The sequence below is a fragment of the Xenopus laevis genome, chromosome 1S (assembly GCF_017654675.1).
Source record: "Xenopus laevis strain J_2021 chromosome 1S, Xenopus_laevis_v10.1, whole genome shotgun sequence".
NCBI lineage: Eukaryota > Metazoa > Chordata > Amphibia > Anura > Pipidae > Xenopus > Xenopus laevis.
This window is the reverse complement of record NC_054372.1, coordinates 104118593-104138309: the sequence shown is the minus strand read 5'-3', so window position 1 is coordinate 104138309 and position 19717 is coordinate 104118593. Positions and strand designations below refer to the sequence as shown.

At 38.3% G+C, this 19717-nt stretch overlaps 1 protein-coding gene across 2 annotated transcripts in view; it reads left to right on the top strand.

Moving 5' to 3' along the window:
• shb.S (Src homology 2 domain containing adaptor protein B S homeolog) overlaps window positions 1–19044 on the top strand; it is a 115443-nt gene extending 96399 nt beyond the window's left edge. Inside the window, exons 6-7 of one of the 2 annotated variants that reach the window (XR_005964999.1) lie at window positions 11791–11916; window positions 17974–18133. Coding sequence is in view for 1 of the 2 variants with exons in the window: in XM_018239868.2 (XP_018095357.1) it covers window positions 17974–18157 (184 nt within the window). In the remaining variant the exon portion in view is untranslated. Of the gene's footprint in view, window positions 1–11790; window positions 11917–17973 lie in introns of both variants that reach the window. The other variant, XM_018239868.2, reaches the window with a different exon arrangement.
• The last annotated feature ends 673 nt before the right edge of the window (window positions 19045–19717 follow it).

Here is a 19717-nt window from a genome sequence, read left to right as displayed (position 1 = left end):
CGACCTCTTGTCCCACCAGGTATAGGAACCAATTGAATGCGTAGCCGAACCCCCAAAATGTTTTTAATGTCACTTATAAAATGTGCTATATATTTATAAAATCATAATGTTTACCTTTATATGAAATCTTCATTAGTTTTAGTACCTGTACTGAAAAGTTAACTTGTGTATCCATTGCATATCTGTGCCTTGAAAGGAAAAGTATACCTAGAGGCACATTTATCAAAGGTCAGATTTCGAATTCATGTGAAAGCAACCTCTTGTCCCACCAGGTATGGAATCAATCCAGTAAATATTTACATACAGGAAAAAGGAGAAGCTGGGCAACTATACTGTATAGTATGTGCCTGTATCTATTAAGGAACATGCACAGAGTATTCAATAGCAGCAACCAGAAGGCACTTCCGCATGCACTTTTTTTCTTTCGCTGCTTGTTTATGTTGGCTTGGAACCAGCCACTTTAAGGACAGAATTACATCCAAGTGAGATCTTTATTTAAGAAAGAACTGCACTATTCAGTGTATGTTAACTGTGAATTATTTCTGACAGAACTGATCCTCCTGTGTACCACTTGGTCTTTAGCCCAAGCTCTCATCTTTCCAAAATGTCTGTGTGTTTATGTAAAATAACCTTTTATGTGCCTTTCTTTTTGCTTCTAATTCAAAGCTTCAGGTCAAGGAACAATTTCCTTCTACTGCACTCTGAGATCACATGCAGTGCAAAGCCCAATATAAGATATTCCATGAACGCATGGTCTATATTTAGAAGGGAAACTCTAAAATACAGTTAGAACTGGTTTAAGTGCACCTGGCAAACCTATTGGCATTTTTTTAATAAAAGAAGGTGCAGGTTGAAATATGTGCCTATAAAATTACCAGCAGCTTTAACAGTGTTTTGCTAATATATAGTTACATTTGTACCATGACCTTAATTTAACTACACTTGTTAAAGTAAACATTTATACTAGAGTGTTTTGACTCATTATTGGTTAGGCAGCTTAAGTGGGTGGTGTTTATACCTAAAAATTGCTCCAAATTTGACTAAAATGTGCTATGGGGCCAAAGACTCCCAGGGGGTATTTATCAAAGGTCGAATTTGGAAGTTGTGAAATTTTTTTTTAACTCCAATAAATTTGAACGTTCTCATAACTCGAATGAATAGGAACGACCTGAAAATCGTAATCTAATTCTATTCGAGTTTTCCTCCAAAAAAAAACCAATGAGCAAAAAAAAGAGCAGAGAGAGACCCAGGAATAGAGAGAGAGAGAGAGACCCAGGAATAGAGAGAGAGACTTAGGTGTATGGAGAGAGAGAGAGACACAGGCGTAGAGAAGAAAGAGAGACCCGGGGTTAGAGAGAAGCGAGAGAGACCCAGGTGTAGAGAGAGAGTTGGTCATTCTGTGCCTTTTCAATATGGCGGTCATGGGTATGTTGGGATATATGGGGGTTGGGCCGGGGGGGCCTGTGGAAAGTGTATCCTAGGGGCCTCAGGTAGTGTTAATCCGCCACTGCATGCATGCATGCACATTTCGCTGCACAGAGACCGATAAACACAGACAGACAACATGTTGCGTTGGTATTGCACCAGTCCACCGGACCCTATGCCTGGCCACACAAGCCAGACTCATATGCTGACCCTCCAGCCAAAAAGTCCAAAGCTCACCAAGTTCTTAAAAATGACCCTATGGCTAACTAATCTGCTTATGTGCCAAAAGACTTTGTATGTTATAGTTACTTTTATATGTGATTCCCAGATATGATCACACTATCACAAATCAGAGAAAATCTGGGCCTTTCTTGGGTAACCTGCATACCCCTACCTGTGTTCTGGGAAAGTAGTTGTTCTTACTGAGAGTTTTGCTAATTAAAGTGTTGTCCAAAAACGTTTTTCGCCTTGCTCCCTATATATGTCTACAACCTTGAAAGTCTAGTTCTTGTAAGACCAGTATGTTAGTTATTTTCTCAGGCATATCTGTTATGATTCTTCTGTTTATTTTGTCCATTCTTGTATTAAAGGATAGAAACTGGTAGATGCTATGTCTTCAAAAGCACAGACATAATATTTTTGGTGTCAGGAAAATCATTCCCATATCATGCTGCCTGCCAGTAAAACCTGTATTGATACGGAGCTGCTGAGCCATACAAACAAGTTATGCCAAGAAACAATTCCTGGGATTCACATTTATAAATAATTCACTTAACAACAGTAAAACAAATGTAAAGAGGGATTCAGACAGGGTCTACAATTGTAACTCCTCGAGATGGTGTGCAGACCGTTAAAGGGTCAGTAATACCAGCAAACTAGTTATTTATAGACAGTCATTAAAAGCATGGATGGATTTCTAAAAAGCAGACATGCTCTTTCACATGTTCACTTTATTATCTTCCTTCAAGCCTCCTTCAGTATTATGCTTTCATTTTCAGGCTGGGTGGGCAGTATTTTCCCTTTAACCCTGGAGGCCTGTATTCCTGATGAAGTCATAAAAAGGTCATTTTAAAACTTATCTATTTATCGTTTCTTACCCTTTTAGTAAGGACTAATGCAATTACTCATGCAGTGCAACCAATAAATGTAGCGCCAGAGGCTTTCTCAAAACACATGCTTGCAAGTGTAGCCCAGCTGATTCCGTTTTAAAAGTCTGATGGCTCGTGTCATGGGCTTCCGCCAACCCTCCATTAGTACGGCTCCTAAGAGGAAACAGAGATCACTAGCATGGGAAGCATAGGATTGTGTAACGTGTCACATTTGTCAGGCACAGGATTGCCTTGTGCCTGCAAGTCTCTCGCTTTCTCATGTACATCAGGGGCACACTGGAAGCAGTTACTGGGGGAGAGAATAAAAGTCTGTTCCTCTAGTTATGGTTAATAGTTTAAGACGTTTGCAGCTTGAATAATTGGTTTGTTATATTAATTTTCTTTGGTTGAGAGGGCTTGTACAACTTAATAATTATATTATAGTTAGTTTAACATTTTCTGGGTGCAGATACCCCATTTTTCTTTTGAAACATGCCGGCAGACGAGACAGCGGACTGCTGACAACTGTATATGATTTTGTTTAAGCTAGGGCACAACGGATGTAGTTTATCCACTCTGAAATACACTGTAAGCCTTTCTGGCATTGTTTAGGTTAAGCCAAAGACAATGGGCTAAGTGAAGCTTTGATGGAGACACTTTGATGTACAATAAGCTATGGCTGGTCCATTTCCAGTAAAAGCAATACATGTTTCATTCCCTTTGACCCCTTCAAAAATACCCCAGTGTCCTGATAGACTTGCTAAAACTGTATGCCTAAGCAAAGCTGTGCAGAATTATAGAGGGCAAAGCCTCCTTCATTACAGGAGAATCAGACTGAATGAGACTGAAGTGCACCAATCAATGTGAAATTTTTTTTAATTTGACAGCAGTTCTTAGCTTCCTATGCAAGGGTGGTACTAGTAGGTCAGGTTGAAAGAGCACATGTGCTGGAAAATGTGTGGTGTATTATCTGGCAGTGTGTTAGTTATAGAGAACAATGGAATACTGCTTGTTCTCACTTGAGATTTCCATTTGCGCAAACACTTGACTTATTTCTCTGGGCTAACTGATCTGTAATACTGAATGTCTAAATCATTTGCTAACACAACTCCCCAGAACATACTAGACTTACATGATTCTGTCAGTGACTGACTTAATTATATAGCTATACTAACAATCTGCTAAATTATCCATGTATACTTGGTTCTAATATCAAGTCTCTCTTAAAGAACTGAATGACCAAATCCTGCATACTTTTGAGAAGGGCACTCCTTGTCTTGTATAGGTTATTGGTTGTATTTTTTTATGTAATCTGTAGGTTTGCACCGAATCCAGGATTTGGTTCAGGATTCGACCAGGATTCTGCCTTTTTCTGCAGGATTTGGATTTGGCTGAATCCTTGTGCCTGGCCAAACCAAATCCGAATCCTGATTTGCATATCTAAATTAGGGGCGTGTAGGGAAATCACGTGACTTTTCATCACAAAAGAAGAATTTTTTCTACTTTTTCCTTTCCTAACCCTAATTTGCATATTCACATTAGGATTCTGTTCAGTATTCAGCTGAATTTTTCATTCGGTATTTGGCCGAATCCCAAGTAGTGAATTCTGTGCATCTCTAGTAATCTGTATGTTCAATATATACACCCGTTTATTGTACAGCGCTGCAGAATATGTTGGCACTTGATAAATACAGGTATGGGTCCTGTTATCCAGAATGCTTGGGACCTGAGTTTTCCAGATAACCGATCTTTCTGTAGTTTGGATCTTCACCTTAAGTCTACTAGAAAATCATGTAAAAATTAAATAAACCAAATAAGATGGTTATGCTTCCAATAAAGATTAATTATATCTTAGTTTGGATCAAGTACACGGTACTGTTTTATTATTAAAGAGAAAAGGGAAATCATTTTTAAAAATCTGGATTATTTGATAATAATAGAGTCTATGGGAGGTGTTAATTCCGTAATTTGGAACTTTCTGATTAATGGGTTTCTGGATAACTGATCCCATACCTGTATATGTTAATTATAATAATAACAATTATAAAAATAGGTGATTGAAATAATTTGAAATTTGTCACAACAACAAAAACCCACTGTTTTAAAATGGTATGTACTATGCTGTAAAAAGGATGTTTTGTGTTATTTTCTGAAGAAGTCGGATTGTATTTGGTTAAACTGTTATCGCCACAAAACAGTTAACAGTTAATAAAATGTAATTGGTTTTTAAGAACATACTCGCTCCTTGCAAAGAAAATATGTTTGAGTTTCCCAGACAAGCTCAGTGTCAAACCACATTAAGCAAACATGAACTTGAAATTGTCGCTGCTGATAAATGTGCATAATATATAGGGCTTCCAATAATACAGCAATCAAGCTCTCATTAAATGGAGAAGCACAGGAGCCGAATGCTCTATGGGGAATGCTGCAGGATTTCTCTGAACTTTTAAATAGCCCTGTATTGATAAACTCTAGATGTAGAGAGGATGGAGGAAGCAAACTGGTATTCTTTATATATGTAATTGATTTTTAGTTGTATCCATTTATCTTTTCCTAAATGAAGCTATGTGATGGAATCAATACACACCAGTGCACATTTAGAAAAGGGTGTCTTGGGCTCTAATCAGGTGGTAGCAATGATTTCTGTGCCAATATCCAAACAGACAACAAAGTGTTGCCAAAAGTCAAAATGAAACTAAAAGTATTTGAATATAGCAATAACGCATAGTATAAAAATAGTCAGTGTTTTGCACTTTGCACCTTGCTCCTATGCTATTGCTGCACCCAAGTTTTACTTTACATAGCAATGTCTAGTGAAGTACTAAGGAAAATAGTCAGTAGAGGCCAGACAGGCTGGTGTGGATGTGAATAAAACATACATGAACATTACACATCTGGGAACAGGCTGTCGGGAAACTGATAGCACAACAGCCAGTATGGATCTTCTCTCCAAAGACCTCATTACAAAGACAGACAGCTGACCCTTCCGGCTCACTTTTCAGTCCTTTCCAAACATATAACACGCTTGCAATGGTTTTATTACAAGGGACTCTGCATATACCACAAATAGCTTTGCTATCTGCTTTTCTGTCAGAATGATTTTTCATTAGAGGAAATAAAAATAAATACCAGTTATCTCTTATTTATATGTATTAATCCTCCATTGAAGCCATCAGGGTAACACTGCACTGCTATTATTATATATTATTATATATATTATATTATAAGGAGATTTTATTAAAGAAACTACTGGTAATTTGTATGTAATTCAGTTATTACTGTACAGAAACTGCATTAAATTTTACTTCTTTTGCAGCAGCTCTCAATGATAAAACCTACAATTTCTGTAAAATCTTAATACAGTTCTAACAGTGTCCGGGGTATAATGGTGACCATGCACAGACCAGTACTATACAGTGTCTAGCAAATTGGCTGATGTCTTACAAGAGGCCACCTTTCTGTTTCTCTGTCCATTCTTTTTCAGAATGGCAGTTCAGAACAGCTAGAAGTGAAGAGGAGCTGGGGCTCATTTTTACTTTCACACATAGCAATGTACCATGCTGGCCATGTTATGGATTTTCAGACCTGCCCAGTATCCATATTACATTGATATTGGTAGGGAAAGCTGAGCTACCACAAAGATCTGAGCTGGAACTAGGGGTAGGCAGAAGATACACCTGCCTAGGGCGCACCGACATGGGGCGCTGGCAGGTGCCTGTTCAAGATTCTTCTGCCTACCCCTAGTATTTGCTCCCGTCTTCAGTTCTACCCCTGTTGCTCGCCTCACTGTCCCTCTCCTCTGCCCCTCCTCTTCCCTCTGCCCCTTCCCTTCCTTTTCCTTTGTCCCTTCCCTCTCTTTTGTCCCTCCCCTTCCCTCTGTCCCTTCCCTCACCTTTGTCCCTCCTCTGTCCCTCCCCTTCCCTCTCTTTTGTCCTTTCCCCTTCCTCTGTCCCTTCCCTCTCCTTTGTCCCTCCTCTCTCCCTCCACTTGTAAAGATAACAAAAATACTTCTGTGTTTTGTCTATTACTGTGCCCAGAATTTTTTGCCATTCTACTCTGAGTATAATGAACGGTACATGTAGAACAGACTTGTTCAACATTATCTGTGTGTTGGTCCCAGTTCTTCCCCATTTAACATGTGCATTAACCCAATTATATTTAATTGTAATGTTTTCAGCCCCTATGTCTTGGGGACAACTTGGTGTCTTCTTGTAGGTTCCAGACAGTGGTGATTCATTGTTTAATGTTTTCCTACTTATTTGATGTAATTTAAATTACTTACCAGATAGCCGCATAAATGGCATACAATACTCCAAAGTGGTCAAATGTAGACAGGATGTTAATTAAAGCACTCTTTAAACTTATATGGCATTCCAGGCAGTTGCTAGGGTTAATACCAGAGTATTCAAACAAACACCAGAAGAATATTTTGTTAAACAGCTTGTACAAGGAAGATCAAAAAACAGACTGCAAAGAATTAACTAATCTAAATAGATGTTTAGCAAATGTCCTTTTTTTTTGGTTGTAAAAGGATATCAGGAAATATCTGCTCTCCATACAGTTACAGTATACAGTTTTATAGATCTTCAGAGCATAATGGAAACATTGTGCTGCTTTCAGTGAAAACATATACCTTGCTTTTATGTGCTAAACACAAGGAAATCTGACTTTGTTTTGTTCGAGCAGGTGTCTTTTATCCTGATATTCTGTTTCCCAAAAATCAAACAGAATCAAACATTAAAACCTTAATTATAGATAGACAAGAAACAAAGAAAAATAAGCCAGTGCTTGACAACTCCCAGAGCTTAGCCGAGCTATCTCTCTACTTCATCATTTTCAGTTCTTATTTAATAACCAGAACAGCTCAGCTGAAGTGGTTAATGCAATTTGTAGTTTTTTTCATAGGACACAGGAATGTAGGAGATTTTCCACTAGACACAAAGTACATGTGATATAGTGAGAGCATTCCTCCCAATGGGATGCTTTGATTTCTTCTGTCTGTTCTAATGTCTAGCAGCTGGGGATTTGTCCTGCTTTGCATTCTCTAGCAACGTAACCCCTTTGCAGGCAGTTGAACAACCTTGCATTGGCCATTTCTAGATCCAAATTGCTTAATCACTTTAACGGGAGAATATGAAAGCTTTGTTTTAAAGCTTTCACATCGCAAGAATCCAAGCATTAAACAAAAGGGCATCCCTAATACCCAGTTAAAACTTGATTCAGTTGTTCCTCGTTTACAAGGCCGAACAAGGCTTGATCCTTGTTGTATGCAGCTCTTGGATTGCAATGCACGTCATTTATACATGTGCAATTATGTGAAACTAATCTGCCAATTAAGAACTGCATACAACTATTTGTTAAGTAAGCATGGGAAACACAAAGGAGTATTATCACTGCTTGGCCACTGGTTAGATAATGATTCAGTTCTGGTATTTTAAGACCTTTGTTTTGCTTAAAGACATATTGTCCTTGGGGGTAAGCATGTCTCTGGCCTGCTTTAATTACAGAGCTAACAAGCATTTAGTTCTAGGCATGAGGGGTCCCCAAATTAGCTGCCTTAATGTTATCAAGTTCTCATTTTTATTTAGGAGCTCTGTGAAGTGTATATATGAATACGGACTATTTTTAGATATTTATTTAATTGGCCAGTTGTTTATTAATTGGTAGACTTGGCAGTCTACCAATTAATAGCTTTAATAATATGTGTTGGGATCTATCTTCAATTGCATTTCTTGTTACTGTATCTACTTTGGGGGGATATAGAACATTGTATCTGGTTAAATTGCAAATAAGGGCAAGGGCTAAAATGCACAGGAAAATCAGATTTTGTGGGTCAAGCTTTATCCAACCCCAAAATCTTGTCATGCAACAGACCAAGATTTACATATCTTATATATATATTTATATTATATATATAGATCATACTAAATCTGATGGCCACAACTATGATGTAAGTCAGATCAGCATTTCCTTTTAACAGGTGTGTTGTGTAAGATGGCAAAGCTTTTATTTTACACCTCAGATTTTTCTATCAGTCCCATTATATTATATCGTGCAACTACATGCAGCTTGTAGGATGTGATCTGTCGATCCAACGTGTAAACATTTCCTCTGATTGAATCAGTATCTGTAAGTCGCACATGACCGAAACCTGTCTAACCTTTCTCAACCCAAGTCTGACATCTCTACGCTCGCTACCCATGAAAAAATTTGACACTCACTCCACATAATGTGAAAACATGTTTTCTTTAATCTCCACAGATGTCTCTTATATTCTGCCATTGCAGTCATTTCATGCGTAAATAATGCTACCGGTAATTGCATTTGATTTTTTTTAAATAATGTAGGGAATTTCTGTATTAAGAAAATGTCAACAGGTTTTTTTCTGAATGTATCATATTTATGGCAGTAACATTGCTAAGTGACAATTACTTACTGTCTTGGATCAGTAAACAGTTATTAGCAGTTCTAATTTATTGACCAAGCAAAACTGCTTCTGATGCTGTGGCTTCAAGCCTTGGTCTTCACTTTGTCCCAGTACAATAAGTCAGTACCATTTTTACTAGGTACAACAATATTCGTTGAATGCAAATGCTGCTAAGAACATAAAGCAATGTTTTTACAGGCTCACAAATGCCTACAGACTGACACAAAGATGAGAGATTTCTGTGTATTCTGAGGCACATTCATGGTTAGGTCAGTCATCTCCCTTGTGCATTTATGTTGTGGTTTTGGTTTTTCTATGCCACGTAGTAATGTGTGAACACAGAATGAGGTTCGCTCTGTCTGACTTCCCTCTACAAGATAAAGGATAATCGTACTTGTCTTCAGGGATCGTATTTTACAACATCTCTCGCTTTTTTTTTGTTTCAAGGCAACTGAATTAGATATTGCATGTAGGAAATAGCCATGGTATAAGATCCATGGTTATCCAGAAAGTTCTCAATTGTCTCCCATAGGCATTGCATGCTTTTCTTTATAATAATAAAATATTAACTTGAATTTGATCCTAACTAAGATATAATTAATCCTTATTGGAGTCAAAACAATCAATTTAATGTTTGCTATATTTCTTTACTCAAGATTTTTGTTCTTTTCAAAAAATAAAAAGAATCTTTACATTTGCATTAGACTGTTTTACACATGTATGTTTTTTAGTTAAATTGTGCTAACAAGTGTATTGCTTCAACAATCAAATAAGTAAAGCAAAATAACTGTGTAAAGTTAAAGAAGGAAAGTTAAAGGGATACTGTCATGGGAAAAAAATTTTTTTTCAAAATGAACCAGTTAATAGTGCTGCTTCAGCAGAATTCTGCAATGAAATCCATTTCTCAAAAGAGCAAACAGATTTTTTTATATTTAATTTTGAAATCTGACATGGGGCTAGACATTTTGTCAATTTCCCAGCTGCCCCTGGTCATGTGACTTGTGCCTGCACTTTAGGAGAGAAATGCTGTCTGGCAGGCTGCTGTTTTTCCATCTCAATGTAACTGAATGTGTCTCAGTGGGACATGGGTTTTTACTATTGAGTGTTGTTCTTAGATCTACCAGGCAGCTGTTATCTTGTGTTAGGGAGCTGTTATCTGGTTACCTCCCCATTGTTCTTTTGTTTGGCTGCGGGGGGGGGGGGGGGAAGGGAGGGGGGTGATATCACTCCAACTTGCAGTACAGCAGTAAAGAGTGATTGAAGTTTATCAGATCACAAGTCACATGACTTGGGGCAGCTGGGAAATTGACAAAATGTCTAGCCCCATGTCAGATTTCAAAATTGAATATAAAAAAATCTGTTTGCTCTTTTGAGAAATGGATTTCAGTGCAGAATTCTGCTGGAGCAGCACTATTAACTGATTCATTTTGAAAAAATTTTTTTTTCCCATGACAGTATCCCTTTAAATAGAAAGGATAGAAAAGAATAGTAAGAGTTTAGTAAAAGTTTAGAATGCAGTCCCCTAATCTCTTCATTACCTATATCACCAAATAAGGGCTTATTGCCCAACATTTTTCCAACAATCTTAACATTATTGTAAAATACGTTTTTTTTTTTCGTATCTACATAGCTTATCCATGGTGTCCAAATTTCAACAAATGTGTCTGTTACCCTGTACTTGTGCTGATAGATGTTCCATTGTATAGAATATGTTTGTTATATTTTAGTAGACTTCTTTAAATGTAGGTGATCCAAATTACTGAAAGACTCCTTGTGCAGAAAACCCCAGGTCCCAAGCAGGTCTCATACTTGTAATAAAAATAATACTATAAATCTGCACTAAATTGTACCAGTGTTCGTTCCAAGCTGGTACTTATCCATGTGCACACATATTTTGACACTGGACAGAGATTGCATTGAATAGGCACAAAAAATATTCAAATTATATGAATTGTAACCCTTGCATTTTTACTTATTGTTTTGTAATGTATTCACATCGGTGTCAGTTTGTGAAAAGTTGGAGGGCAGGTTTAAGGGGTTAGCAGCATGTCCATACTATAAATACATAACATTGGGGAGCAGAAGGCAGCATCCAGAGGCGGGATCTCCCATGGGCCATAAGAGTGGTGGCAGACAGGGAGATTACTCGTCCATCGACAAATCTTCTCTACTTCGGGCAACTAATCTCCCCCAAAATGCCTTCCCGTCGACAGGAATACGAATCGCCAGCTGGATAGCATAAGAATTGCTTCGGATTCCCGAAGTTGCCTCACGAGGAAACTTTGGGCAACTTCGGAATTCAGAAATACAGAAGTGCACAGAGCAGCCATTGCACTCAAGTACCTTTACCTATAGCATGTGTCTTAATGTAAATATTATATTCCCTTTAAAGGAACCTTTAAATAAGTATAGTTTAATGGGACTTTCCAGTACTGTCAGATTAGTGATTTTCTGACCCGTAAACCTGAATTCTTACTATGCGATCCTGGCACACACTCCTTTACAGGTTGGACACACTGTTAATTTTATCATTGTATCTGCTGTATCTGCTCAAAAATATACAGAACAGGCAATTATGTATGTGTTCATATATGTTGGCAATGCATGCAGATTTTGTTTCACTACATAACTAATATCATTTAATTACATTTAATAGGAAGAAGTATATTTGCAATTAAGTCACTGGCCCGTGAAATTACAATCTCTGCCCCACAGGGAACTCCAACTAATTTTGACCTTCAGAAAGGGAAGAGGCACTGTTAAAGTTGCAGTAACACATGTAAACAAGAGAGCAGTAGGTCAATATTTGATATCTGCAAATATAAACACTGTGCCTTTTTGTTTGCCCAGATATGTTGACAGTTGGCCAATGTCATTTCTGATTTTGAGGGATCTGTAACGCCAAGCATAGCATTTAGGTGATATCCAGCAGGGCAAACAAAACCCCAGCAGATCATTCACCAAAGGAAGAATATGGTAAATGTTTGTCTTCTTTATTTTATATATTGTTTTTTTATGAAAAGCAGGCAGTTTTACTGCGTTAAAAAGTGGGTCATGGAAACCGTATCTTAAAAGCATGGCAATCTACTTTTCCATAATAACCTATAGCTTAACAATCCCTGTTGCCCATAGGAGCCAATCAGATTTTTGCTTTTTAACTTGTAAGTGAATCTTCAAATAGCAATTCTGATTGGGTGTTGCCAGGGTAATATCTCCAGTGTTAGTAAACCCGTATAACATTTTTGGTACAGTATAAAAGATTTGTAAAATAATTTACAGTATTCACATTTTAGGAGTTCATTTTCTGTTTTATTGGGTTATGTATTTGAGATAAAAAAGCTGAGATAGAGAAAAGAAGTAAAGATATAATCTTGTTGATTCTACTGAGCTTTTTGGTCATATGTGCCATGTAATTGGGCCACAGTCATGGAATATTAAATAGTACTGCTCAGTTCTCTGAGGTGAATGAGCTGATAGAAAGGCTTTTTTCTGGTGAAGTAGTAAAGTAGACCATGTTGTTCAAAGTGGTGTAGGCCTTAACAGTACTTGGTTCTGGTTGCCAGCTTAAACCAGGTCAAATGGTTGGAAAGAACCTAGTTCTCAATATCGAGTAGAAACATATTTGAAATGTCATGTGCGTTGATCTGAGTTAACTAATTTTCCATTAAAGAGTGACTATAGAATATCTTCCTTACCATCAGTGTACAGCCCAGACTCTATTTTATTAATCGTGCCTCATGCTATACCACTGGAATGATATAGATAGTACCCAGAGAGCACACTTTGTCTTTAAAATATCATATCTACTTCTATTATCTATATCTACTTGGAATTTCTTGCACTGCGGCACGGGGATTGCAGCCTGTTGAGAAGTACGTATACACGGATTTACACAATAAGAACAACCTTGTATGGACTTGATATCCACTGGAATGATAGGCAACTGTCACGGTCAGCACCCTAAATCCAGAACCAATGCTATGCACCCTGTTCTCGGCTCTTGCTTCTGCCTTTAACAGCCGCCTTTCACCTCGGGAGGCGCCCTCGGCTAATCGGATGCCGCCAGGTCTTATAAAGAGAGTTGCCAAGCAAAGGGTTCTGGACGAGGAAAAGGGGCACGACGGTAAAGCAAAGTCTTTTGGGCAGAAGGTCACAGTACAAAGTGAAGACAGAAAGCGTAAACAAATCAGGTCGGGGCAGGCAGGCAGAATTCAAACGGAGTCAAACAGCTGGGTGTCAAAGCCGGGAGATCAATCAAGAATGGTCGAGACAGGCACGGGTCGGAATACAGATATCAGAATAGTCGGTTACCAGGCAGAAGTCGGGATCACAGAAGTCAGGAAAAATCAGGCAGGGTCAAAACCAGGATCAGAACATTTTATTTACTCAGAAATAGCACCAGGAACTCTCACAAGATGAACCTATAACGGGCAATGGAAAAGATCCCAAGTCCCCTTTAAATAGTTTGAATTTGGCGCCATTGCACGCTGACGTCATTACACCAGCACAAATGCGCCTATAACTAAAGCCGCGCACACAAGGAAACCGGCGCATCAGAGGAAGAAGACCGGCGTGGTGGGCTTCCCCGCCGAGAGCACGTCGGGCATCCCCGCTGGCCCACTAGGCCACCAGGGTGAGTAACCCTCACAGCAACACATCCTTTTGGCTTTTTATTACATAAACACTACAGGAGCCCTGTAGGAAGTAGTAAGCCACATTTGGTCAGCTTTCCAGTGGATTAATGGATGCTAAGGCAGGCAGCTAACAACAGTCTTTCCCAGAAACTTGAATTAAAGGAACAGTAACATCAAACAACAATTTTTAAAGATTCGTTAGTATAGATCGAAAAAAAAACACCAAGACAAATTAAAATTTAAAATAGCAAAGTCTTTATTAAGAAATAACTTACAGAAACTCCGCTTCCGGACCTCTTCAGAAAAGGCGACATGGCGACCATCCATTCTGCGGCTCTTGATCTCTTCATCCAGGCTATTCTACTGACAGCGTGTCCCCCGAGAAGCCCAGCCTCAACTGTCCATTCACAACATTGGGGGAAGTGTGGCTGCCAGCTTGCTCGTGAAGACCATTTAAAATCAAGTGGCCCGTGGTGTCAGCGTGGGCTCCGGCAAAGCAAAGAGACTGTGCTTAGCGCTGGCGGCCTCCGTGAAGCCCCGGTTGCGGAAGCGTGACTGCCCCTGATTCACATTGTGCCCCCTGCAGCCGTGTCAAATTCAACAATTATTTCCTTGAGGCGACTCCTTAGTGAAATCAAAACTGAAGGTATAGTGGCCTTTCATATCCAATCGCTAGTCTTTCACATACCCTCTTTATTATTAACACAGGATTTATTTTTAAACAGTGGGCAAATCAATTTACTAAGTTCTGATTAGCAAATAATATATTTTTTTAGATTGCTTAAAAATTATCATCTGGGGTCACCTATTACTGTGTTTGCAAATTTCGTAATGATTGAGTTGCATTTAAAATAAATAATGTATACAAACCATGATCCTGTGATTCTAGCCTTGTAGTCTCTGCTTGAGGAGATCTTGTGTTGCCCCATGGCATGGTAGATTAGTATTTGTACAGTTGAAGACTGGCATTACTGTTATTTGTTGGTTTGTTTTCCTAATGAATAATTCATTGTGCAATTCTGTGCAGGAGTCAGAGCACATGTGGCGTTGGGCTGAGAGCCCAAACATCTGCAGCAATCTCCAAGCTCTTATTAGTGTGATGATTAGCTAAGTACAACTTCTTTGGATCCGTCGAGTATCATCTAAGCAGCAAATGTAGCACGGCTGGAACTCCTAACTCTGGAGTGACCTTTGTTAACATAATGAGCAATTTCTGAAAAGCACGCTACTCAACAGCCATCCCTTTTAATGCGTTTATTACATCAGTAATTGGGCTGCTCCCGTGGAGAGAGAAGGGCTATAATTTCTCTTCATTTCCTTCACACCTTTGTTAGACTTGGGAGCAGGGAATAGTTGGTTTTTTTATACATAACTACATTTTAGATGGAAATTACATCTCATACATATTAGTTAAAAATATGCATTTAGAACATTGTTCTCAAGGGCTTGGAACAGTCTATTATGTTTACATTATTGTATTTTTGTCAACTTTACTATATGGAGTTTAGGAGTTAGATATGTGGGAGACCTTGGCATTGAAAGTCCTCAAACAAAGGAAAAGGTGATTTGAATAAGAGATGTCCAACTTGAAAACTCCTGTCATTTGTTTAACGTCAACAGTGATATTTTCTCTTGAGTTTTACAGGTGTTTGTGGGAAGCTCTGAGTTTAATAATAGTTAGAGCCAATGTTGATTTGTGATATGTGGGTCCCAGCTATATGCCCTCTGTGCACCCTTAAAATAGCCCAGATATTAGGAGTACAAACCTTCCAGGGGGATAGTAAATATGTTGAAAATTGTAAAGAACAAAATGGGCTACAGCTCTTGTAGAATGTTGCAATTGTGCATCTGATAGTAGTCCTTCTAGGGCGCCCCCATGCTTCTGGGCCGCTGGGTCTGCTGTTGTCCCTCCCGATTTTAAGTCATTTCAGTATGCAGAGTTACAGTTTTATTAGACATTTATGTGTTTACTTACGAGAGGCAACACCTCAAAGCATATTCTTTAAACTGCTCTAATTCCTGTGCTAGTATTCCTGGGGAATAATTGATTGAACACACCATGTAATCGTATTTTTAATTGATTTTGATGAGTTTATTGCACTTTTAAATCTGCATGACAAACTAGAATGCAAGTAGCATAATGTCCAGAATATTAATTTTGTGCATGTACAATACTGACCCTGTGGAACTAAATAACCGTATTACTTCAGCATCACTTTTTTTTTAAATAAAAAGGCCCCTAAAAAGGGATTTTGTTCAGCACAGGAAAAAAACATTAAATCTATACAAAACATTGCAGCTGCAGCAGACAGGAATTTATAAATTATTCCTAAAGCAATAACATTAAAATATTGTGTTTTGGAGCATAGCTAATAAATACATTAAAGGAGACAGACTTCAGGAATACCAGGCAATAATGGCAGATTTGTTTCCTGAAGCAGAAATCTCCAAGAATATTAATTGTAGGATTGACAGTTCTTGATGTAATTGAGGAAAAAAAGTGTACTACTCTGAAAGGATATGCTCTTTCCCAACAAGATGTCTCTTTTCTTTAAAGGACTGTCACTTTCCTGCTTTGGAAAGTATATCTTTGTCAAAATCATGCATCAGCTCTTGCAGGATCTGTTTAATGACTAGTCATTTCTGTATTTATTTCATCGTAATTATGTATGTGAGGATGTCACCTCCACCAAGTGAGCAATCATGTCTGAGAGGCTGGAATAATTCAGATTTGAGGCCTGAGCGTCTATAATTATAGTACTCACAGTGAATCTTCGTATCAAGAAACACTGTGCCTTTTTGGGGGTAGTGGTCTTAGTATAGAATTTAGCAGACCGTATGAATATTCGGCTTTGAAGAAGGAATGTCTACATTGTAATTGTATAGGAAATGTTGATGTGAGACTAAAGGCTGTGGTCTGATGTACAGTATGTATTTGTACAGCACTATGGAATATGTTGGCATTGCTCTATAAATACGTACAGGTATGGAAACAGTTATCCGGAAACCCGTTATCCAAATTATGGAAAGACTGTCTCCCATAGACTTCATTATAATCAAATAATCCAGATTTTTAAAAATGATTTCCTTTTTGTCTTTAATAATAAAACAATACCCTGTACTTGATCCCAACTAAGATAAAATGAATCCTTATTGGAAGCAAACCAAGCCTATTGGGTTAATTTTCTGTTTAGATGATTTTCTAGTAGAAAAGATCATTATAAAGATCCATTATCCAGAAAACCTCAGGTCCTGGGGTCCATTCTGGATAACAGGTCCCATAACTCAACCAATATCTGGCCGATCAACTAGTGGATGAGTCATATATTCTATTAGTCAGACCATGTGTGGCCATCATGCACAAAATGACTAATCCTTTACAGGACTCATTTGTGGAGTGTGCTTCCCACAAGCAAAGTGCCATAATTTCATTAAAATAAATGTTATTTCACAAGATAACATGACTTCAATAAACAAGAGATCTTTTTTACTGAGGCACTTAGTCATGTGATCAGTTATTTGCTGATGCTGTGGATTTCAGCCATAAAACAGCCACGCATTAAGCACAGTTATATCCTGACCATTCATCGTATCCATAAAAAATATTCTTAAATAACATTTGTTGGTAAATGCTTTAGTGGTTTGATCACCAGTAAAGGAGAAGATAAGTCATATCCCACTTGGGGGTGCCAAATGTTGATAGGAGCACAGGGATTTATATAAGTAAATACGTTCGTTTGAGGGTGCTTAACATTTGGCACCCCCAAGTGGGATATGACTTTCCTTCTCCTTTAATAAATACCAGAGATCTCAACAGCAAAGTCGATTCACTAAGTTGTTGCCTTTATGGCTTGCTGAATAAACCTGTACATCCAATATAGTGTTTTGGTAGTGAAGTGATTATTTCCTTTGACAGCAGTGCTGTAATGCTATCTCTATTACAGAGAAACTACAAAAGTCAGCACCTTTCACAATATTAAAGATTTTATAGTGAGCGACCCATAAAAAAACAAGCTGTCATTAACAAAAGAATCTATGCGCAGATATGGCGCAGATTTGCTGGGATTCCAGCATTATTACAGAGTGAGAGAAATCCAAGTTTGTCTTACAGTAACCTATACAACTTTATACAGTGCAATTTATTCTGTAAAGAGTTGCATATTAAAAGACAGATGTTGCAGGTAATTTGTTTTCTTTCTACAATAAATAGGTTTTCCGCTACTGTTATACTACATGTTGTATTTATGTAATGGCTGCCCTTGCTCAGTGTATGTTAAGGGGTCGTTCCTTTACTTTATTTATGCAGAAAACATATCTTTTTGAATGTTTTAAATTGTAGATTCTGTTGTACAAATCTCCCAACAAGCATTACTAATATATATCCTTGTTCAATTCACAGGAGCAGCCAAGGCTTCATGCACATGAAACTGTCGAAAACCAAAGAAAAATACATACTAGGCCAGACCAGTCCTCCTTTTGAGAACATCCCAGAAGTCGTCCACTTCTACACCACCAGAAAACTTCCCATAAAAGGAGCAGAACATTTATCCCTCTTGTACCCAGTGGCTGTGCGGACCCTGTAGAGTGCAAGCTGTATGGACCGGTTCTCCTCCTTCCTATGGACAGGGGGCTATGGAAGCTGTTTGTAGCCAGTATAGCACAGCTGCACTACAAAACGGCAGGGTACTGGAACGTGCTATTCGGGGATCCAGAACTGACCGATTGAACTGTAAGGACCCGCTGGCTGTGTCACAACATATGTACAATATTGCACTATTGCATTCTTAAAGGAGACTGCTTTGAAAAAAAACAGTGGAAGTGAGATTGTAGAAAAAAAACTGTGGATAATAACTAATGTAGCTGTGGCTATGAAAAGTGTTCAAAATGCAATGCTTGTTTGAGTGGAGAAATGTAAACCCCCCTCACTATATATCTCTTGGTGTATGTTTCCATGGAAACCACTATCGAATGTTATTGTACATTCCTGTGTCATGTTTTTTTAGGGTTTTTTGCCGAAAGAATTAGGATGTTGCTTGGTATGTTCTGTATATACGTACTGTCAGCTCTTGTCTGTTTCCGTGGAAAGTAAAACTGTGCCTTTTAGCACCCATTGGCTGGGTGGGAGAATCAAATATATGGTCTGAGAAAGGCATGATGCCTGGAATGTGCTGCCTGATCCTATAGACAGTAAATCAGAAAGAAGCCTGCAGATGTGCAAGAGTAACCCTTAATTTGTTCACAGATTCTCCTCTTTCTCCTGAACAAGGATGTTGCTTATAAATCAGTCCAAACTGTGTCTTCTTATATCCTTGGGGGATTTGTATCAATCTAAGTCAGAGGTTTCTTCCCTTTTTTTCCCTAAAATAACAAATAAAAAAACAAATACAAAAATTATTGTTGAAGTGATACCTATATTGGCTAACAATAAAAATACATTGCAAGCTTTTTTCAAGGCCCCTTCGTCAGGCAAAATACAAATGAAAGCTTGAAAGGCACAGCATATATTCTGTTAGATCAGTGAACGGTATTCATGGGCAATAAATTAGGAAGTTACAGATAAATAGAGATCGATTGTAGAGATAATACAGTTTTTATTTTTCCTAGAAACTGTAGGGCCCCTCATTGTTTGCTGTCTTTTTTCATAGAAGGTATTTCTTTTTCACAAGGATGCACATTTCTCCCTCATTCAAGCAATGTATCATAATAAATTAAAAACGAGCAGGTTCAGGTGATTTCTAGCATGACCCTTTTAGGTGACACAATAATGGCTTTGTTTGCTTTGAGCCAGTCTGCTGAAAAGGGGGGTAGGGCATATTTTTAAAGGTGTGTATATAAAATAGCATTTAATTATATAACAAACATTGGCAGTTTAAGGGCAGAGACACACGCTCAGATTCGGGGAGATTAGTCGCCAAGCAACAAATCTCCTCTTCTTCGGAGCGACTAATCTCCCTGAACTGCCTCCCGCAGACTAGAATGTCAATTACTGGCAGGATGGAAATCGTTGCTGTTCGTTTTCCGAAGTTGCTTCACAAGGAAACTTCGGATGATTTCAGAAAACGAAAACGAGTGCCCGCTGGCTAGAATGTTAATCGCGAGCGGGAGGCAGTTCGGGGAGATTATTCACCCCAGAAGAAGAGGTG